Source organism: Myodes glareolus, chromosome 5, assembly GCF_982192425.1.
Source record: "Myodes glareolus chromosome 5, mMyoGla1.1, whole genome shotgun sequence".
Lineage (NCBI taxonomy): Eukaryota > Metazoa > Chordata > Mammalia > Rodentia > Cricetidae > Myodes > Myodes glareolus.
Genome location: NC_142030.1, coordinates 6,102,137 through 6,125,698, shown reverse-complemented (window position 1 = coordinate 6,125,698; position 23,562 = coordinate 6,102,137). Strand labels below are relative to the sequence as shown.

Sequence of the window (23,562 nt, the reverse complement as noted above, 5' to 3'; positions counted from 1 at the left end):
TCCAGTCTGTTTGGATGCTCACCTTCCTGGACCTGGAGTGAGGGGGGAGGAACTTGGACTTCCCACAGGGCAGGAGACCCTGACTTCCCTAGGGGACAAAGAGGGAGGAGGAGAGGGAGGGGGGGAGTGGGAGGGCGTTGGGAGGAGGGGCGTAAATGGAAACTTTTTATAATTTAATAAAATTACAAAAAAAAACTATATTATTATTTTAAATTATTTAAAATCTATCAAATAACAATGAAAAACCCACAACTATGGAAATTCAGACCTTTATAAAGTCAGAGGTCATGAACATTTGCACTTGAACCTTATTGACAAAGGAGAAAAAATGGCTTCCCTTAGTATAAGTGAGATATATATATATATATATATATATATACACACACACACATATATATGTGTGTATATATATATCATGAACATACATACTTTAATATAACCCACTGAAATATTTTTCAAGGGTTATTGTGGGCAATTCCCAGCATGACTGTTACCTCTGCGAGCCCTGCTAATGCCCGTGTTCCTGGGACACTGTCTTCTGTGTGGCTTTCTTCTTAGGACCTGGATCTACTTTCTCCCACTGCCCGTGAGCTCTAAGCTGCTGATAAACATTTCCTTCTGGCTGCTCAGAAAATGAGAGTCACATCAGAGTCACTGGCTCCCTATTTAAAAAGTGTTGAATTTTGTCATTTCTGTTTCAATATCCAATACCACGGCCATCATGAAGACAGAATCAAAGGCCAGGTATTCAGGCAAAAAGGAAAGATGTGAGGAGAAAAGAGGGGGCAGAGAAGGCTATAAGAAAGGATGTGGCCTAGTGGGACCTACACATGGGAGGCCAAGATCTCTGCCTTTTATTAGTCTTATGTCAGTTATTATCGTTGGAGCATCCACACTGGGGTAGGACTGGAGCTGGTTAACCTCACATAAGGGCAGTTTCCCATTTGCGAGCTGTGCTGTGGCAGCTCTGATTGTCCCAAAGTGTTGCTCAGAGCAGCTAGTGGCTGGGCTGATGGGCCATGCGTGGCAATTTTGCTCAAGAACAAACAGAGTCTACACTGCTGTTACTTTGTCATTGCTTGTTTTCTAGTTCCATGCACCGAGTTCATTATAGTTTGGTCTTTCAAGTAGAAAAGATGTCCTGGGAGAGAGAGAGAGAGAGAGAGAGAAGTATGTACAGGTGTGAGCACATGCTATGAGGAACATATGGAGGTCAGAGGACAACTTCTGCCATCATGGGTTACAGGCTTAGAATTTGGTGATCAGGCAAGCAATTTTACCTACTGAGTCATCTTGCATAGTTCAGACTCAGATCTGTCTCTCAGGGACCACTGGGGGGCTTCTCTGTCTTCTGAGTGGTTTTATATCTTTAGTGATTGACTCATTGAAGGTTCTTGACCAGTGCTGACAGGAACAAGGTCATATTTACTTGGCATATACATTGTCGTTGTAAGGGAGATTTATGCATTTGGCTAACCTGCCTGGAGACCTTGGCAATGGCAGAATCAGCTTTGTTCATGAGTGAGCAAGGCTCTACCTCACAAGAAGCAAGGTGGCTTCATCAGATGCATGGGTAGAATCTTCGTGCCACATTGTCCCAAATATGAAACACTTGGTTACTGATTATATTTTGATCTGGACCAAGAAATGTCACTTACTGATGTTTACTGAAAAATGTGGAAACTTAAGTCCAATGTTAATATGATTTAAAGGTCTAACTCGGCGTTTAAGCAAAGGAGGCAGCGCAAAATGATTGACATATTAGCGTCTCTTCATGTACAATGCAAAAGAGGACCATCACTCATAACAGTCAGCCACGTACTGGGTGAGAAATGCTTGTTCTGAGCTCATTTGAATATCATACCTTGTGAGTGACTAACACACCACATTGGAAATAGTTCAAATGTGTCAAATACTGGATTCAATTCCAGGTGGCATATACAGTCATTTAAGCATGAAAAAAAAAAAGAATTTTGTTTGGCAAGGATGTTAATGTGCATTTAGCTAATGCCACTAAAAGCATCCACTTTTTAGTATCAGAAAATATGTTCAGAAGCTAATTTCTAGACACACTTGCAAAATAAAATAATAATGAAAAGTTGTCATAGCAAGCACCATGAATCAAAAGTAGGAAATGAAAATAATAAAGACCTCATTGGTAGGATTAAACGTGTAATAACAAACAAGTGACAAGTCTCTCAGTTGAGTTGGGGCCCACAGACCAACTAGATTCTAACATTGTGTTCTTAAGATTCCCATCTTTCAGGAGGGAACAGTGGTGTTTTGTGTGGAGATGGATTATGAAAGAGACGTAAGTGTTTGAGCTGGGGCATGGGTGACAGGGGCAGGTGGGCCTTATGACAACTCCCAATGTAAAGCAGCAATGGGTCTCATTCTCCAAAATCCCTACCAAGTAGACAGGTATCGCCACACTACACTGGAAGCAGTGCCTGGGCACATTCAGGTGATGATGTCACTAAAAATAATATTTCAGTGAGCACATGTTAGCCTAAACCAATACTGATTTTAATAATCTTAGGACTCAAATACATATCTTTACATACCCTCCAAATTTATGTTCCCACTTTAATAAGAAATGAGAGCTATAAATATATTATGAATTTTATGAGAACGGCAAAAATTTAAAGAAATGTGAAAAATAAAATGACAAACTGAACAATGCATAGCAATCTCAGGTCTCCAGAGTGTCCAGATTTGAGTTTGGGCATTTCATCTAAAACTTCCTGAAAAATCTTTAAGCATCCAGCCTCAATAATCAAATACTTTTATTGATTGATCTGTGATATAGAATTTGGTGGGATTTGATTTTCTTTCTATCCTGATTGTTTCTTAGAATTTGAGAAAGAGACAGAACCATATACATCACCCTTCACCCTGTTTTTTAGAGGTTAAGAAACATATTTGAGTCCCTTTGAGCTTCAGAAATTTCATATTTTACTGCATTAACAGAGAGAAGCATACAAAAGCACATGTGGCATAAACCATGGAGCAGTGAGATGAGAATTACGTGCTACAAACCTGAAGAACTCCAGAGGAATCCCTTTCTCAGTTAGGGGCAGAAGCCTTTGACAAATGCCTTTACCTGCTACCTAGGTCTGAGAATAAGGAACTGGGACTTTCTGACCTTTATCTAACTACTCAATTTCTTTTTCCAAATATTCTCCAAGATAGAATAACTTATTACTGATTCAGAAGAAAGCCACCTCATTAGGAATTGCAATGTCACATCAAAATCCTAATCAGTATTATTTATAGAAGAATAAACAAAACAAAGCTTGGGGAAGATCAAAGCAGCCTCAGTTGGTATGATACTCAAGCCCCGGTAAAATCTCCCCAGGCCAGAGGTGACTTGCTTCCTTACTTTGTTGTAAAATACACTGACCAAAAGCAACTTAAGGGAGAAAGGATTTGGTTGGCTTACAGTTCCAGAGCAGTGGACTCGGTCAGGGAAGGAAGACCTGGCAACCAGTGGAGAAGGCATGGAGAAGCCAGCTGGCCACATTTCATTCCTCAGGAAACAGAGTAAACAAGAAGTAGGCCCAGCCTAAAAACCCCCAAGCCCATCCACTGTGACCAGTGATGTGCCTCAAATTCCTAGAGCTTCCACAACCTTCGCAAGCAGCATCCCCAGGTGGGACCCCAGTGTTCAGAACATGCATGTGTGTGAGGGGGTATTTTATAGTCAAACCACACGTGCAGGGACCAGTTCTCAGATACATATACAGAATACATTTGTACCTTGTGCATGGTGTTGCATGCCTGTAGCTTGCTCAGGCAACTTAGTGCAACCCCAGAAGAAAACAGAAAGGGGACTGGGGCTACAATTCAAGGCGAGGACTTACCTAGCACGCTCAAAGCCCTAGACTTAATCCCCAGTACTGCAAAAAGGGGAAAGGGGAAAAGGAAAAATGGTAAGCAGTCAGTAGTTGGGGCATAAAGTTTGGAAGATTAGCTGGCAGCTGCCTTCCTGAAGCTTCAGTACTACTCAGATACTTGATTATTTCCTACAGGCAGCGGCTGCTTGTCTGGGTTCGATTTTCAGACTATGTCAGTGTCAAGGCGAGTTCTAGCAATGACAGACGATCAAAGCATGCAACAAGAGACAGTAGGAACACTCAGCAAGTGGGTGATATCACAAGTATCATCTTCCCACAGTCTACCATGTATGTATTTAAGAGGGCAGCATTGAGCATCATAAACACTTCTGGAAACATGGTAGTGTCTAGCAATGTGAAGGGGAGGATGGAAGCATCCCACACTGGGAGTCAGCCTAGGCTACTTTGTCTTAAAAACCAAGTAAACATAGTAAACTATGTGTCCATGTGCAAGGCCTAGGTTCAATCACCAACAGGACGATTGCTTGTCTATTGTGAATGAAGACCTGGCAGTAACTCAGGAGGAAAACCAACACCCTCCGCTCTGTCAGGCTTGAATCTGACTGACGTTCTCACAGCACACACGAGACTCCGACTTTAATTACAAACTTTATTCGTCCTTCCGGTTCACAGTTTTCATGTGGAGCATCCCACCATATCAGCTTTCAAGATGGCTACTGAGGAAATGGAGGGGAGCTTTCTTTGTAAAGGAGTCTGACTTGCTAGAATTTTGGTTAGAATTTTTCCGGGTTTATAAAAGTACTCTCTGCAAGCTAACTGGATATTTACATTTCTAGTTTAAATTCAAATTTTGGAAAATATGAATCTTTTAGATTTTTTTTTTAAGATCCTGGGTTGATTTCTTAAGACTTTAATCTGAATGCCACTTGTTCACTTACGCCCGCCCCTCCCCCGAAAGGAAAAGAAATTAGTTTTGCAATTACATGGCGAGGAATCATTTCTCCCCTGCACTTTAAAAATTACACATCCAGTGTACAGTAGATGTGAGTATGAAAATAAGGGAGAGGGGAGCGGTTTGCAAGATGAATGTTTTCTGAATCTTGAAACATCCAAAAGAATTATAGGCTATAAATTTAAATTAAACGGATTATCAGCCTTCTCTCACTTTAAAAAAAAATAACTCTGGGGACTTACATTGTGCTGCTCAGCATTTTCTGCCGTTAGAGATGACGCGGGTCGGCAGTCTGCATCACTCTGTGTGCAAAAGTCACAGTGACCCCCAGACCAGCATTTGTGCTCGGCACCCAGGCAGAGGACTCCAGGGTGGCTGGGGCTGTCCTCCCTCTTTCTGGGCATCACCCCACCCTACAGTTTGGCAAGAGCCACTTAAGGAAAGAAAGGGTATGCGCCTTCTGTACCTTGGGCTAGTCCAAGCTGGCAGTCAGCCATTTATTAGCAAATACACATACGTGGCTTCGCTATTTTCTTTTCATCAGAATGAATTCACACCAACTGTTTGAAATCACCTTGTGATATCAGTTGGGACGGTTTTCTTCTATTAGATCACTTAGATTATAGAAGCATGTGCTCACTTCTTCTGCCTTTTAAAAAAATGACTAGTTATTAATAAATGATAAATTCCAAATACTGCCAGGAAGAAAGGGGGCTATGTAGAAGCAGCCGATGTTACCGGCTGGATAATTATTACTCTGTACATATATATAGATGTACCATTGGTACCCCAGTCAAATAAATACTCAGAGGGCCTTCTCTGACCTCCCTTCTCTGCGCTGCCTTGTGACACCGGAGCTCCTGCATGTTCCTTCTGTGCCCAGGACTGGCATCTGTTCCTTCCGCCAAGCTACACATCACTTCCAGCAAGGTACGGTATGTGAACGGGAGGGGGAAATAAGAGTCAGCGGAGGTCAGCCTAGGGTAGGGGCAGGGAGGGGAGACCACAAGCCCACAAGAGAGGGTCCTGCTTCTTTGTAAATTAAGGCACTGACAGGAAATTTCTTAGGTAAAAGGCTGCATAAGAATTTCTTGCCATTTACAAAAAGAAATGTTGTCATCCCTAAGTGGTCTGCATCCAGGCTCAGTCAGGCGACCCCCGAAAAGTCGAGGGCATATTCCGCCAAGCTACATGACTACCAAAGCGTTCCGATTCCTTCAGAGGCCTTATGGCACGTTAGGAAAGAGGGGGAGGGAAACAGTCTGGGCACGAAAAGGCATCAACACTGCCTATCCACCACTACCACTCAGTGGACAGCTCACGAGCCTTCCCAGAGTGCTGCCGCCTCAGGACTCCAAACTCCCTGGATGTAAGGTGACCAGATGGATGTATCTATTTGCTTTCCCTTTGAGCTCATCATACACAACGTTTAAATGCTACCAGCAACAGTCCCAAGAGCCTAGAGAAGCCCTGCCCTGTGGCTACACCTCAGACTCTTCCCAGCGGGAGCTACTTCATGTTCTCAATGACAGCTATCTCTTCACCAGCACACTGAGGGGTCAGGCCATTCAGATAGATGCTCTCAGCCTTCAGCAAGGGAGGCAAGACTTCCCTCTCACTGGTCAGGTGGTTCACGGATAGGGTCCTCCTACAAGGAGTCAGTTCCTGGCTGTGGTTTCCGGCCAACTCCGCGGAGAGCTTCCGTTTCACGGACGTGGCGCGCTGGAACTTGTCATAGATCTCCACGCTCAGACGCCTCCTTGTCTCCTTGAACTCGGCTGTGACGTTGGCTGTCCACTCGGCGGCATGGGCTCTGAACTCTCCCACCTGGAGCATGGAGGCCAAGAAGAGAGAGGAAGCCATCAACACAAGGAGCTACATCTTGTGTGGTTCTTGTCTTATTCGGGGCATTTACTGAGAAGGCGTCTGTCTTCAGTGTGACTAGCAGCCACGCGGACAGAACAAGAGTCAAATTCCTACAGAAAGGGTTCGAAAATATTATAAACATAAACATGAGAAATAAAAATATATTTCTAATGCCCTAGACATGCTTATTTTTTTATGCAAGAGTCCTGTCATAGAAACATAAAATCTTAAGTCAGGTGCAGTAGGGCATGTAACTTGCAATTGAAGAACTGAGGAGGCAGAGACAGATCCCTAAGGCTTACTGGTCAGCCAGTCTAACCTAGTTTGAGAGCTCTGGGCCAGTGAGACATTGTTTCAGAAATGAATGAATGAATGTAGAAGGTCCCTGAGGAGCTGAGGTTGACCTTTGGCCTCCACACCTGTGCATACACATATATGCACATACACAAAGACATTGCAAATTTATAAAAAACAAAATCCCTTAATGTGTCCCCAAATCTTTGGGGTATTATCTACAGCTTCCATCTGCCCGTAGCTTTGAAGACTTGGATGTAGAAGAGGTAACTACAGAAACAGCAGTGTTGAGGAAGAGTCGGGCAGGCTAGCCCAGGTGACATGGTGGCATCTGGCAGTAGTGCAGCCGTTGGCTCAGATGTAACCTAGGGTTTAGAGCACAGAAATACCGCACGACCTTTGAGTCCAACCTTGTGTTGCCACTTAGGACCTAGCAGCATGGCTGAGGCTGTGAACGTCACCAACCACAGAGACCTTACCGCAGGGGAAGCCGTTCTCTTTCCATGGCTAAACACCCTTCCTAAGATTTAACACCTACAAACCAAAGGGCCCACTCCATAGCCTAAGCCACTTACAAGTCTTCGACAGCTCTGTGTGCAGGTTTATATCCTAAAACAGAAAAAGGACCAGACTTTGAGGGACTCTGCCATCTCCTCCTCCACTAGCCAAGTTTCATCACAGGGAAGAATCTCTTGTGGGCTGTGTACAGGGGCATCCTACCCGGAAGCTGTGCCTGCGTCTAGCCTCACCGTCCTGGGTGGTCATTTAGGGCTTGCATTGCTTTGGTTCTCCCTTGCCTGCCAAGCAAGTAACAGAAGTTCTGTGGGTCCCTAAAGCACAACGGTATATACGGAGCATGACGGAACCCTCGCGCACAGAACTCAGGGCAGCTGGGGCTGTCTGCACAACACCTGTCGGTGATCAAGGCAGCCCAAACCCCAGCAGGGAGCAGGGGGTCTCAGAGAGTTCTGTTCCTAGCCGAGGAGCTTTTAGTGACTGGTGGCTGCTGGGTGAACAGGGGGAGCGTCAACTTCCTCCATGCATGTGCTCCCCCAAGAGGCTCTCTGTGCTCCGGTAGAGGTACGTCCATTTACAAACAGCACTAAGTGGACTCGGTGCATTTAAACAAACGAGCACATGTTATTGGGGGGAGGGGAGAAGTAGTGTGGGGTGGGTGGGGAGAAAACAGACTGGGTTTGACCCAAACATAATATGTGCGTGAATGGATATGAACTAAAATATGTTTTAGGAAGGGAGTGATGGATTGCTATCTCGGTCTGCCTCTGGTGAGGGCACAGGCGAAGCTGGGGAGATGAGAAGAGGTCGGTGCAGCACGCCAAGTCACATCAGACGTGGTTAGCCCCGAGGACAGCGGCTCGGGGCTTACAAGCTAAGTGTGCAGCTGAGCCTACAGGTGGGGACTGTCACACACAGTTCCCTTTCAAGTAAGATCGAATGATTAAATTGCACCTTGATTTTGGTGGGAGAGCGCTGTTGGGTTTTGTCAGGTTGATAGAAGTTACAGTCTTCTGAGCTCAGGTAGTCTCCTTTGAGAAACCGCCTTTATTGGATTAGCCTGTGGGAAAGCCCATAGTGCAGTTTCTTGATTGATGATAGACTTAGACCCAGGCCACTGTAGGTGGTTCCAGCCCCAGGCAGGTGGTCCTGGAGACTATAGGAGAGCAGGTAAAGCAAGCCATGGGAGCAAGTCAGCGAGTAGCCTTCCTCTATGATCTCTGCTTCAGTTCCTGCCTTGGCTTCCCTTCATGATGGACTAAAAGCTATAAGCCAAGCAAATCCTTTCCTCCCCAAATTGCTTTTGATCTTGGTGTTTATCACCATAATAGAAAGCCAACTGGGACAGGGGTGCTCTTGGGCTAGCAAAGCATAGGTGGTATCTGTTGGTGAGAAACCCAACCGCTCAGATTTGCTTCCCAATGAATCTCACACCCAGAGGTAAATCACCATCCACAGTTCACACAATGCTCTATTTCCTAAGCAACTGTCTCCCTGCCCAGGCTAACTGCGCATGAAATCACAGTCCCCATTGTCTCCGAGTCCAGAGCACCTGCTGTCTGACACAGTAAAGTGTTTTTTATGAGTGCATACTGTCCTGGGGTTTTTAAATAACACATTTAACATGGGAAGCTAGAAGATCTGGTTTCTCTGCAACTTCAACTTAATTTTAAAGACAGAGTATAGCTTAAAGATGAAATGTCTCCATTAGTGAGGTCTTAGGTGAAATAGCTTTTGTTTCTAATGTGTTAATTATTCTAGTTTACTTCAAAGTCAACCGTCCTAATAGAAGTTTAAAACAAAATGTTTGCAACAAGGTCTCGGTGCACAGTCTCCTGGGACCCGGAATCCTGACCTGAGGTTCAGGGTCCCATTCAGCTTTTCAAGTATAATGGTGGATTATAGGCATGCCTCCTGGCTGGGCATGGTGTAATATTTGAAATTTATTATAAAATGAGAATAAGTAATTATTCATAAACTAAAACAATTACACCCGATCATTACTCCTATTGCTGATGATTTTATGGAGGAAGCTGCCGGCTCTATTTCACAATTCATAATTATCCAATAGTAAAACCAGCAAGTATTAGTCTACTCTTTGATAAGTTTTCCCTAGGAGAAATTTAATATAAACTCTAATATAATAAAGAAAGCAAACTAATCTACATTTTCTGTTTAAATGAGTGTCTGTGAATGCAAGAGTCAGATATGAAGCTGGGCAGTGGTGGTGCATGCCTTTAATCCCAGCACTTGAGAGGTTGAGAGGCAGAGGCAGGTGGATCTCTGTGAGTTCGAGACCAGCCTGGTCTACAAAGTGAATTCCAGGACAGCCAGAGCTACACAGATAAACCCTACCTCAAAAAACAAAACCCAAACAAACAAGCAAACAAAACAAAAAAACAAATACAGGAATCAGATATGACATCTAACTTATTTCCACATCCCAGAAGGCCACTACTCTACAGGACGATTCTCTCCCCTTTCCTAGGTAATGTTTCTCTCTCTCTCTCTCTCTCTCTCTCTCTCTCTCTCTCTCTCTCTCTCTCTCTCCTTCCCTCCCTCCCTCCCTCCCTCATCTTAGAAACAGATTTTTTACAATGAAAGTTACACTTTGCTTATCAAAAGTCAACTGTTAACTTTTCTATTGGTTAGCTTTTCGTTATCTCTAGCTGGAGTATAAAGTGCCTGGATACCCTCGACACTAGGTCCCTGGTATGTAGCAGACATAGTTCACCAAATGTCTATCGAATGGATAAACTCATCACTAAAATCACATCCTTTCACCTTGACACATTGGTGAAGGAAGCCAATGCTGTGACGCCCACAGGCTGCTACTGTTTCCTCTTTCTCTATATATGCTCATCTTATTTTCTTTTTCCTCCACATTTTGTAAAATAAAAAAAGGTCCTCCGTAAATGAATTGTTTTGCTAAGGCTGCATTTCAAAGCAGCCTGGGCCCCTCTCCACGCTAGTACCTCTCTCCATGCTAGTACCTACTGCCCTCTGTGATTTGCCAGCGGTCCGGAGTTTCTCATATGATGGGTGCAGCAAGGCTCGGATGTGCTGTCTCCCACAGGCTCATGGTTTTGAAGACTTGGTCCCCAGAGAGTAACAGTATTTGGGAAGGTTGTGGAACCTTAAGAGATGAAGCTGGGGTAGGACTAAAGCCTCTGCAGCCTGAGCCTCACTTCCTGTCTGCTCTCTGCTTCCTGACTGCCAATGCAATGTGACCAGCTGGCTGATATTCCCTTGTCTGATAGGATCTGGTATGTATCCCCTTGAACTGTGGTCCCCAAGTAAACCCACTCTTCCCTTCCCTTCCTTTCCCTTCCCTTCCCTTTCCCTCTCTTCCCTTTCCATTTTCTCTCCTTTCTTATCTTCTCAACTTTCTTCATCCTTCCCTCTTTCCTCCCTTCTTTTTATTTCTTCCTTCCTTCCTTGTTTCCTTCCTTCCCTCCCTTCCCTTCCTTCCTTCCTTCCTTCCTTCCTTCCTTCCTTCCTTCCTTCCTTCCTTCCCTTCCTTTCTTTCTTTTATATTTTGAGACATACAAGCATCTTTGCCAAGTAGTAAAACAGCAACTACAAGAAGGCTTTGGCTGTCTGAGTCCTTGGACTGAGGCCTCCTATCCTTAGTTGTATTGATCTCTGGCAAGGGTGTGTCTTTCTGCCCGCTCTGGGGAACGTGATTTTCCTAATTGTGATAGAATCCCCAGTGGTGGACAAACAACCTCTGGAGGGCATCAGAGCTTAAGTGAGAAGAGTCAGAAACAGGCCGGGAAATGGGAGAATGACTCGGTGTGCAGTCACATCCTGTGTGCCCATAGGCAACCATTTGGCATTCACTGTTGAGCATCAGAGTCATTAGCATAAAACAAGAGAGACAGCTGCTACACAAGAGAAAACCCGTGAGATGAGTGTGCACAGTTGCACACTCATGTGAGCATGTTCTTAGAATGCAAAGGACCCTATGACTGATAAACATAACAAAGCCAGCAGTGACGCGATGCCCAGGGCGTCTTCATTAGTTATTAACCCTAAAACTAGAAACCTTTTGGAGAAACGCAAAGAATTCATACTAGGTGGAAATTCAGCCCTATAAGTGGTGCTGGTACCAGGGTAGGTGTGTATGGCTGGAATCTCCTACAGGAAACAAGGAGGCAGCTCATAAAACACACCCTGGCTATTCATCAAAACCAGCAGCAATAGTGCGTGTTCTTTCCTGACTGTCCATCTTCACTTTGCTTTGTTTCTTTCCTTCCTTCCTTCCTTCCTTCCTTCCTTCCTTCCTTCCTTCCTTCCTTCTTTCCTTCCTTCCTTCTTTCCTTCCTTCCTTCCTTCTTCCCTCCCTCCCTCCCTCCCTTCCATTTTTTTGAGACAGCATTCTCTGTACCTTTGGAGCCTGTCCTTTAACTTGCTCTGTAGACCAGGCTGGCCTTGAATTCACAGAGATCCGCTTGCCTCTGCCTCCCCAGTGCTGGGATTAAAGGAATGCACCACCTGGCAACACTTTTCTTTACGATACAGGACTTAGGAAACATAGCTCCTAAGCTTTGAAATTATGGAGGAAAAAACAAATCAAAGCATGCATTTGAAAGAAAAGTTATTCCCAGTCCTTAAGAAAAAGATTAATTTGTTCCCATTTCTAAAGAAAGGACAAAAAAAAAAAAATAAATGGCGACATTTTATACAACTGTATCACAACATATTAACCAACAAATAACAGTGACCTAAAGTATAGAATCATTTTAACACTGATCAAACATATATTCAAGAGGTGAAGGTGCTGTGTTTAAAAAAAAGATAAAAGAAAGAAAGGAGAGTGAGAGAGAGAGAGAGAGAGAGAGAGAGAGAGAGAGAGAGAGAGAACTCACTTTGGGACACAACCATCCACAGCTCCAGTTCCAGGGATCAGATGCCCTCCCCCGACCTCTGTGGGCACTGTATTCATGTACGCATATGTGCATGGAGGCAAAATACCCATACATACAAAATATATAAAATCTCTAAAGAATTTCAAAGAAGTTCCCTAGGACATCAAATAATTAAGAATTTTTTTTGTTGTCTGAAATGTTGATATTTGTGACATTCTGGAAAATTAAAATGAATTTTCATGCATCAAGTTGGTTTGGTTTTGTTGGATTTTATTTGCTTAAAAGGTCTTAGAGCAACTGAAATAGCAGTCTCTCTTCCTTAGACATAGCAGTGTACGTCACCTAGTGATGGAGCTGGAGACCACACTGTGGTCCTGAACAGTCACCACGGCTGCTCCTCAGTGTGAGCGTTCACTGCAGAGCCTTCTCCTTGTGCACGGTCAGCCCCATCGTCAGCCCCGTCAGCCCCGTCATCCATCCTTGTCTATGCACTGAGCTCATTGCCTGGCATCTTCCCCGAGCTTGCCTTTGTTCCTCCACGCTCCCATCTCTCTCTTTCCCTGGATAACCATGTCTGTTTGTTAGTGATCACATTTTCTGATAGCTCTTTAACCTCTATTTCCAGGTCAGCTCTCCCCTGGACACACAGTCTCTCTAACTGACTGCTCCGTGGGCATCTCACTCTGGATGACATGAAGGTATCACAGATTCACGTCTCCCCGGTGACACAGCCGAACTTCTCAAGCCGATGTCTGGGACTCCACAGCATCCCAGCACTTGCAGGCACTAAGCTGCCCAAGTCAGACATTATCAGCGCCCTGCCCACCCTCCAAGTACTTCCTCTCACATCAAAACACCTGCGGTTCCACAGATCCAATTTCTCCTTCATACCAGCCCACACCCTGTGCTGTCTCCAACCTCCCTTTCCCCAAACACATTCTCCACCGCAGCAACCGCGACACTCTGTAATGGTCCACCTCTTCCAAGGACCTCATGTCATCTGGGCTTGCCTGCCCCTCCAGAGCCAACTCTAGCCAGCCGCCCTCACCAGCACTACTCCCGGGAACTCTCTGCATATTCTTCCAGCTTCCTGAGCAGGCCACACCTGCTTTGCCTCCTAGACTTGCCAGTTCCTCAGTCCAGAGAATAATGTTTCTCCGTCCTATCCTCTGGGATAGTTCCCGCTCACAGGGAACTGAATATCCTCATGAAAGCCATTTCCCAATCGCCTAGCATGCAATCTGATCATCATCTGTTTGTTCCTGGGCCACTCTGTACACTCTGTCCTCCCCTCCCCAGCTCTCGGTACAACTTGTTACAATCATTGGTTTAATTTGCTTATCTGGCTTCATGACCGGTGACAAGTTCTGCCTGCTGGGTCCTGTTGGGTATTTCCACAAAGGTCTATGCATGGAGACTCCAGCCAGGGTCAGCTGGACACATTGGGTGAACGAATGGCAAACTAATCATCACAGTCTTTATACATAATCAGGTCAAAGGGCTTCTGTTTCCTCAATCTGACCAGGCGTCTTGTTCCTCTCTGCAGGGAGAGGCAGCCTGTGGGAAGCACTCCTGCCTAGCCAGATATGCACAGCTAAGGCCTAGCATGTGTTTCTCAGGCCTAGTTTCTACATTTCTAGTTATGGAGCTGAGCGGAGGCACCTAGGTCTGCAGAGACTCCTCCATCCTTACCAGTCCCCTCTCCATTGTCACAGCTCCATCTCTGCAGGGCAGCGCCTTGGAAGCAGTAGCAGACTCTGGCTATTGCTATACCTTCCCCATGTGAGCAGCTAGGTTCTCTTAGGGATTTTCCAGAGAGGATTAACTGAAGCCAGAAGAGTCATTCTGAATGCGGGTGGAACCACACTATCAGGGGAGGGAGCTTTGGGGACAGATGAAGAACAAGGTGAAAGAACAAAGTCAGGCAGGCTCTAGCATGCAACTCTGTGCTTCCTGATTGTGGGAGCAGAGCAACCAGATGCCTCGCACAGCCCTGCCACCGTGCCTTCCCCACCCCCAGACTGAGATTAAAAACAAAACAAAACAAAACAAAACAAAACCTCTTTAAACTGCTTCTTGTCAAGTAATTTGTCATATCAGCAAGAAAAGTAACCCACACATGGTCCTGATGGGATGCAGCCCCCTAATGGAAGATGAGCAACTCTCACTTTAGAGAACCATCATCTTCCTTGGCCTCACGGACAGGACAAGTGCTTAGAATGTGAGGTCTTTCGAGGCCCCAGAGCACCTGCAAAAGCAGAACGCTGGCGGCCTGCCTCTGCAGCCGTGGTCCAAAGCCTACATTTTCTGTTCTTTGTATCATTCCAAGTAGCACTTAGGAAGGCCCTTAGAACAGCAACAACGTATTTCAAAAGCAAGCACTTGCCGTATTTTACATCTTTAGGGTAAGTGTTCTAAACTGCCTGGTTGACAGGCTGTAGTAAGAGGGCAACTCATCAGCTCTTAGGGATGTTTACAATTTAGAAATTGTACAGGGGTCTCGTCAGTGCTCTCGGGGGGTATTCAGCACTCCATTGGTTCCCATCACGGATGAGGCAGACTCCTTGAAAGCTGAAGGTGCAGACTCTGTTTCCCCAAACACTCTACAAGGCGACATCTACCATTGTGTTGGAAAGTAGTAATTCAGAGAAATGCACTCATTCCCCACGTCCGTGGGAATGCTTCAGCATCATGTACACTTCAGAACTAGTGAGAAGCTGCCAACTGTTGTCGGACACAGACAGGCATCCTCCTATGTGGACAGCAGGTCCTCCACTGTGAGATTGACATTTGCATGATCTCTGAGAGAGTGTGCTCTAGCATAGCCCAAAGACAACCCAGAAACCTGGCCATCTGAGCATTTGCTGAGTACAACCTAACCATCAGAACCAATTTCAACAGTACAGAATATTCATGTTCTGTGACAAAGGTCAGTAAGGTAACAAAACATTTTCTGATCAAGAGTTCCTGTCAGAGACAAAAAAATAAGCATATGAGAAGTCATACAATACATACACAGTAGCAATAAATATCACATAAGTTATCACTGCTTTGTGAAAAGTCTACTGCCTGTAGACTATTTTCTACCATGAGGAGGTTAAGTGCTAAAAAACTTGTTTCATAACTATTACTACATATGATAATGAATATAAACAAAGTATTAAAAGTATATCAAATGTGTTCTAATGATCGGGCACCTGTCAATATACCGAGTGTTGGGATTCGCGTTGCTCCTTGGAAGGGGTAAAATTTTTGGTGTAGTGCTCTTTTCTTTTCAATTGCCCCTTGGTGCCTGTATCTGTCAGACGAAATATACTGCAGAGCCAGCTTCAAACAAACCCTGGAAGCAGAGTCCACGGATGCTTTCCTTTTGCACACTACAGCTGAAGCTCCAGAACTGGTTGCAGTGGTCCCTGGGAATCTATCTGACCAGGGTATCAAGGCACAAAACCACGACTTGTGGTTTTTAATGTTTAATTTTTAATGTTATAAAGCAAATTAAAATCTGAGCTCAAATTTCTGAACTGTAACCATGCAATGTATTACCCTTCCCTCTGTGCTGTGAGAAGATCCCTTGGTCTGGTTCTGTGGCTGTCTACATGGCTGTCTACATGGCTGTCTACATGGATGCACTTCTCAACATCTCTTCTCTCCTCTGCCGGTCTTCACCAGAAGGCAGAAACCCCAACATGGTTTCAGGGAACTTTCCAGTCTTGGAAATGATTTTAAAATTAAGCTATCAAAGAGTATGGTCTTTTTAGGTGTTTGTATAAAGAGATCATTTCCTTCCATACAGAGCTACAAAATACCAGATACATGCTTTCCCAAGTTAGTAGAACCCTTTTCTGGAAGGTGGGAAAGAGAGTCTGTTTTAGAGAGGCAGAGTCGAGTCCATTTCTGAGAGGTGGGGCTCCTATGTTTTCTTTGCCTTCTAATCTACTGTTTTAGCCACGTTCCTATGAAGAGAAAATTTCCCATCCTGCCTTTTATTTCCTCTTCCTTCTGCTTCCCATTGCTGGGCAGGGACTTTCTCATGGGAAGCAATTGTTCCCATATAGCTACAGCACTCATTTTTTAGTAAGAAACTCACTTCCAGGGTGAATTTAATGGAAAAGATATCTTCTCCACAAGGAGAATCGTCATGGTCTTCCAACCAGCATTACTGTTGGATCTCAACCCCCAGGTTGCTTCACGTAAACTCTCCAGTATTAAACAGAGCTGTCTCATGAGGCTTGCTTTTGACTCAGTTTAGAAACTCGTCACCAAGAAACTGGGCGTCACTCCATTTCAGCCACGCTGTCTCTGGACTCGACACTAATGGTAAGTTCATCAAATTTAGAACAGCTCCAAATAAAATTGCTTACTCACTTTGATCAAATAACAGACAGTTGAGTCATTTGGAGCCAATCTTACGCTATATTTTCAGGGGCTGCCTTAATTATGTCACTCAATCTCAAAATATTCCAAAACTTTGTCCCCCTAGCCACACCATCGGAGGCTCTGTGCTTCCTCTTGGAGTCCTCCGCTTTGGTGTCCCCCCCCCAACACCCTTTCCCAGTCATCTGCGCCTTTTAGATTCTATAATCTTTTGGGTTCCAGTCATGAAGATGGGAACCCAAATTTGCCACTAAATTCTCTCCAAAAAAGGAGTACCCCAGTTACAGGATTGCCATTATCTGCAGCCACTTCAGACGGAATCTGTGGTGTTTGGGAACATGGCAAGCACCTTTGGTAGCTCTGGATCAGAATGCAGCCATGCCATCTCCCCACAAAGCCCCTTCTGTCAGCTGTTCTGCTGACTCCCTGCCATCCAATGCTCACTCCATGTACAAAGCTGTTTCCTTCCATCTCTCCTCCCTTCTCATCCTTCTTTCTTTCCTCCTTTCCTTCCCCACCCTCTTCTCTCTCTTCTTTTCTTCCTTTCCAGTCTTTATAATGCTTCCCTGGTCACCTTTCCCCTACACAGCCTACCCCGTGACTTATCTAAATTTTAGCCTAATTGGTTTTTCTTTCACTTCCCTAATGATCTTTTTGAGTAGCAACCAGCATGTCAGGTGAGCCAGTTCCTCTCATGGATCATCAGTTGATGAACAATTTTTCCCTGTAAGTCTGAAGTCTGTTCAGTTATCAGTACCCAGTTCAAATACAGGGCCTGTAGCCCTGTTTCTGGGGCTCTAGCCTCTGCTCTTGGTGTAGGTATGGAAACACAGAACCTCTTCCTGACAGCAAGTTCTCAAAGCCAAACATGTAGGACTTGGTAACAAACATGCAGGAATCTTCATCTTTATGAACAGAGTTAAGCAGGCCTTCCTAGACCTTGACCAGAAGTCCTCCTGTTCCCTTAGATGGTGAGATCATAAAGTAAGTACTTTTCCCAGCACTCAGCTGCTCGGAGACCTTAATGCATCGAGGAAAGTTAAGTATGAAAAGCAGCCAGCTGGGCTGAAAACATCCCTCGGGTTCAATGTGTAAAAATAATCGGAAGCCTACTTCGCGTTCCATTTTCAGAGACTGCCAAGATGTAATTCCTAACAATTAGCTTTATTCAGTTTCTGAAGTATTGACATTTCATTTTATTGCTGAACAGCACTGTTAAAAAGAGCAATTTAAATTGTCTCTTTACCAACCAGGTTAAAAAGCCCTCCCAAGCCCAAAAGGAGCACTCAAGTGTTACATTATTCTGACAGAATGGTATGCAATTTTGCCCCCACTGGTTCAGGAGAGTTTATATAATACTCATAAAGTCTCCTTACCCTAAATTACCTGTTATACTTAATAATTCTTGAGCTTCTCAACAGCAAACATGCGAATACAACACATAAAGATTGAGAACAATAGCATGAGTTTTTGTTTTCAGTACTGAGATTCTCCCTGATGCTCTATAATTGGGGTTTCTGTAGCACCCTGTTTTAGGGAGCTACCTAACTTATGCAACACCTTACTGCATGGCACAAATTGGAATATTGAGCAATATAAGACAGTTGAAAGCAATTATGTACCATTTATGAAAATTCTACACAAATGTGATTGAGTTATAGACATTAGATATTTACTTAACTGTAAGTTGATGCAGAAACTGTGTCAGCACCACAGTGAGTGGGTTGGGGTGGGGATGAGGGATAAGAGGTAGGGCTCTCTTTGTCTACAGTCTTAAAGGTGTACAGAAAATGCCAACTCAAAAGTAATGACCAGTGAGGGAGTTGATTCAAGCCTACAGGCATTCATCCTGACATGTATCTATTTAATTTTAATGAATAAATTGAACATTTAATACCATCTCAAGATACATTCAGAAAACCCAGACTCAAAATCAGTTTACCCCCTCTCTATAAAGAGTATTTAGTACTCACCACAAGGACATGGGAATAGTCCACTGAACGTGTTTTTTTTTTTTCTTATCCCTTGCTCTACCCTTCCCACACACTGTATCCCCAAAGAGAAGTAGAAGAGAATTAGCTAAATGTCAATCAATGCCCTGGGTTTGGAGAGACACCATGACTCCACTGCATGAAGGGAAAATCCACCCAAGACTGCCAAGTGCTGGGTTTCAGCCTGAGATAGGAAAGACAGGCAACTCCAGAAGGAGCCAGCAGAAAGGACGGAAGACCAAGCAGCAAGTGGGCAACCCTGTGGGGAGGTGGCACTAGGGACAGTTCAAAATCAGCTACATACAGAGAGGCTGACGCAGTAAGAAGCGGAGAGTTACAGGCATTGGGTGTTTTACCCTAGACAAGAAACAAGTTACAGGTATTGAAAGGTGCCTGCTGGATGGTTTTATATAACTTGACACAAGCTAAATTCATCTGGGAGAAGGAGCCTCAGTTAAGAAAATGCCTCCATAAGATCAGGCTGTAGGCAAGTATGCAGAGCATTTTCTTAATTAGTGATTGTTGAGGGAGAACCCAGCCCAGTGTGGTGGGTGATGCCGTATCTGGGCTGGTGGTCCTGGGGTGCTGTGGAACTTGGACACTGTAAAGATTTGTCACTCATATAGGTTTAATAGAATGTTGATTGAACAGTAGCCAGGCAGGAAGTATAGACGAGGTGACCAGACTAGGAGAATTCTGGAAGAGAAAAGGCAGAGATGTAGTCACAAAACTGATGCAGAGGAAGCAAGATGAGAATGCCTTACCGAGAAAAGGTAACAAGACACGTGACTAAACACAGATAAGAATTATGGGTTAATTTAAGTTGTAAGAGCTAGTTATTCATCAGCCTGAGCAACAGGCTGAACAGTGTTTCTTTGGGTTTTTGTTTGTTTCTTTTGTCAACTTGACATAAGCTTGAGTCTGGGAAGAGAGACCCTCAACTGAAAATACTTCCATCAGATTGCTGTAGACAAGGGACTGGGGGACATTTTCTTGATAATGACTGATATGACAGAGTCTAGACTACCGTGGGCAGTGCTACCACTCAACAGGTGGTCCAGAGTAGTGTAAGAAAGTAGTCTGAGCAAGCCAGGGAAGAAAGCCAGTATGTGGCATTTCTCTTGGCATCTGCTTTAGTTCCTGCCCTGACTTCCCTTTGTGATAGACTGCAACTGTAAGCTAAATAAACCCTCTCCTCTCAAAACAAATATTAAGGTTCAGGATGACTGCTGGTCAAATACAGGGCTCAAACAAGTACAAGAGAACATTTCTGTCACTCTACCCACTCCTTGCCCTTGGTCCGTGGAGAGAAACCAGGGCTACTTTGTATATAGGAGCACATGCACACCCGCACGTGTGTGTGTGTGCGCGCGCGAGCGTGTGTGTGTGTGTGTGTGTGTGTGTGTGTGTGTGTGTGAGCTATTCAATGTAGATGTGTACATGCAGATGCATGTGCTTGTGTGTGTGTGCGTGTGTGTGTGTGTGTGTGTGTGTGTGTGTATGTGTGTGTGAGTGGAGGCCAGAAGTCAGAGTCTGCGCCTTCCTCAGTCACTAATTGATGCAGGATGTACTGGTTACTTCTATATCAACTTGACACAAGTGAGAGTTACCAGCAAAGAGGGAACCAGGATTGAGGAAATGGCTCCATCGGATTGGCCTATAGGCAAGTCTGTGGAGCATTTTCTTGGCAAATGATTGATATTGAAGGGTTCAGTCCACTGTGAGAGGTACCATACTGGGGCAGGTGGTCTTGGGATGTATACAAAAGCAGGATGAGCAATCCATGGGGAGGAAAAGCTAGTGAATAGGGTCCCTTCGTGGCCGATGCTTCAGTTCCTGCCCCCAGGTTCCTTTCCTGCTGAAGCTCTTCCCTTGCTTCCCTTGTTAGTGGACTGATGAGGATGGAGAAGGAAATACTTTCCTCCTCAAGATGCATTTGGTCACGGACTCTATCACAGCAAGAGAAACCTAATTAAGACACAGAGTTTCTCACTGAATCTGGAGCTCACCAACTGGCCTGGGTTGGCTGGGACTCTACCGACTCTAGTTCCCTAGTGCTGGCATTCAGACACATGCCACAGACACATGCCACCACCGTGGTAGCACCATGTGGGTGCTGGGGATCCAAACTCAGGTCTTCCGTCTTGCCAACTGAGCCATCTCCCCAGCCTCTGAGGCTCACAGCTTTATTATCCTCTACCTCAAAGCTCCGAGAAGAAAATGGAAGTGTTTTTATACCTTAGACATAACTGATGTGGGAAGGGTCATCCAGCCAGAAACCTATAAGGACATCTTACAGTAGGTATTTGCTACTAAGATTCATGTTTGTTCATGTTTTTAATTGGAGAAATAAGACCATAGAAGGGTATAACAAATTCCCAAGGAATATGTGACTCAGTCAATGTTATGAACCCATGTCACATGAAGTAAATTCAACATTGGTGCATGTGTATGTATGTGTACATGTGTGTGCTTGTGTGTGTATATGTATATGTGTGCATGTGTGTGTCTTAAAAGAGGAAGAATACACAAAGCAATCTATTTTGAAAGTCTGATTTTACACACCATGCTCTCTCAATTGTCTAACGTACTATGTACACAATGAATGCTAAATTAAATGTGTCCAAGCGAGGTCTCCAGATAGAAACAGACTGTGGATGGCTCCAGGGAGACTGGCTGATAATGTCACGAAAGAGAAGATGGACAATACAGAGTCCTGGGCAGAACGATGGGCATGAGAAGGGGTTTACAACTCAGAAACCTACTTGAACCGGCTGAAGGGAAGAGCCCCGCCCCAACAGAGCTCACACACATGGGACACACAATCACACAGAATAACACAAGCTGTGATGAGGCAAGATAAAAGTAAGGCCAGGCATGATGACACACACCTGAAGTCTTAGCACTTGGGAAGTGGAGGCAGGAGAATAATGAATTTGAAATCAGGTTGGGCTGCAATATTAAGCATAAGGCCCACTAGGGCTAGAGAAGACCCTGTGTCTTACTCAGGATTTCTATTGTGTGAAGAGACACCACGACCATGGCAACCCTTATAAAGAAAAACATTTCATTGGGGATATCTCATGGTTTCAGAGGTTCAGTCCATTATGATCATGGCAGCAAACAGGCAGACATGGTACTGGAGAAGGAGCTCAGAGTTCTACATCTGGATCCACAGGCAGCAGGAAAAGAACTGTGTGTCACTGAGACTGGGCTGAAGCATCTGAGACCTCAAAGCCCACCTCCACAGTGACACACTTCCTCCAACAAGGCCACCTAATAGTGCCACTCCCTATGGGCCAAGCACTCAAACACAGGAGTCTATGGGAACCATTCTATTCAAACCACCATGCCCTGCCTCAAAAAAAAAATACAAAATGAAGACTTCCAATGAGCTCCTGAGAGAAGGGATGGGTTAGGCTGAGCGCCTGGGACTATTGACTACTGGCAGAGACGTGGCACCAGATCTGTGACCTGAATGATCCACAGTCAGCAGGGTGACAAGTAGATAGCCGTGGGCCTGAGGCCACGGGTTCACGCTGGGAAGTGATGGAATTGATGTGTAATGGAGCCTGGTATATCCAGAGCACCAAGAGAAGACCCTGGAGAATCCCCCAGATAAACCTTCAAGATGGGGCTGAGAAGTAACCAGAACACAGAGTACATGAGATTACCAGTTGTGTAAAAGATTTTCAATTTGATTCTCAGAGCCACACAGAGAATTTTAAAATTCAGAATAAAACTAACAGATTTGATTCTTTCTTTAAAAAAATTCATCTTGAGTTGACAAAATATCCTGGGAATAAGTAGAACACCTGCTGTAATTTATTATCACATTGTTCTAACACTTAGTGCACAGAACGACACAGGCAGACGTCTAAGCCCTCAGAGTCCTGTGGTCTGGGTGGAATGCAGAGGGCAGGGCAGATGTTCTAGACGGGAAGCTGGACAGGAACGTCCCCTTCACTGCTCCCAGCAGACAGTGATATGTTATAGGCTATGAGCTATCAGCAATGGGAAGCAGAATTCTAAATAGAATTCCTGGCAGGCTGATTGGACAGACTTGGCCATGGGCATCTTATGTTCCAATACAATGGTTCTCTGAGGGCAGAACACTTAAAGATCAACTGCGTTTTTTCCTTAAATTTTATGTTCTGCTCTGTGATGACAAAGGACTTTGCAAGATGCCATATGACAGATATTTTGCAAGAAAAAAAGAAGAAACTACCACATTTACTCTCTTCAGAGACATGAGATCCAAGAAACACAGGCTGCTCTTCAATTGTTTTTTCTATGCGTGCATGGGAGGAGACGATTTTTGAATGCACATTTAGAAATGTTACTACTGTCTGTGTCCCAGTAAAGAGCAGAAAGCTTTGGGAATGGTATTAGTAAGCTTGGAAGAAGATTTTAAAACTGTTTGAAAATCCCTCAAAGGAAGACTTTCGACAAATTTGGACAGAACTGGCCCTAAAAGGGACAGTATCATATTAGTGGAGACAGCATTTTCCAACGCCATTTGCACATTTCGCAAAACAATGAAATCAAATATGCCCCTTTTCACTGGAGTCTGTATATCTACAGAAGTCTCCATTTTCAGACACAACAGCCATTAAGTTAAAAATCAAAATAGCCCTAGAAAGCAAAATTAGGGCTGGGTGTAATGGAGCTAAAACAATATCTAAGAATTAACAAAGCATATGCATTACACTGACGTCATTATCAATTTTTACCAAGAAAAACAAAGCTCCTCTATTATGCAAAAGTACAATTAAAATATGTAAAAGCTAGCTCACATTCATTTTGTTAACATTAAGTTATTTGCATGTGTTTTGAAA

The 23,562-nt window shown here is 44.4% G+C and overlaps 1 protein-coding gene across 6 annotated transcripts in view; it reads right to left on the bottom strand.

Moving 5' to 3' along the window:
* Positions 1–4,492: 4,492 nt before the first annotated feature.
* The window catches only part of Kcnk2 (potassium two pore domain channel subfamily K member 2), a 190,296-nt gene continuing 171,226 nt past the window's right edge, over positions 4,493–23,562 (bottom strand). For all 6 annotated transcript variants that reach the window (XM_085687539.2, XM_048439475.3, XM_085687540.2 and 3 more), the window contains one exon: positions 4,493–6,636. In XM_085687539.2, the coding sequence (XP_085543665.1) occupies positions 6,319–6,636 (318 nt within the window). In that variant the 3' untranslated portion in view covers positions 4,493–6,318. The remainder of the gene's footprint in view (positions 6,637–23,562) is intronic.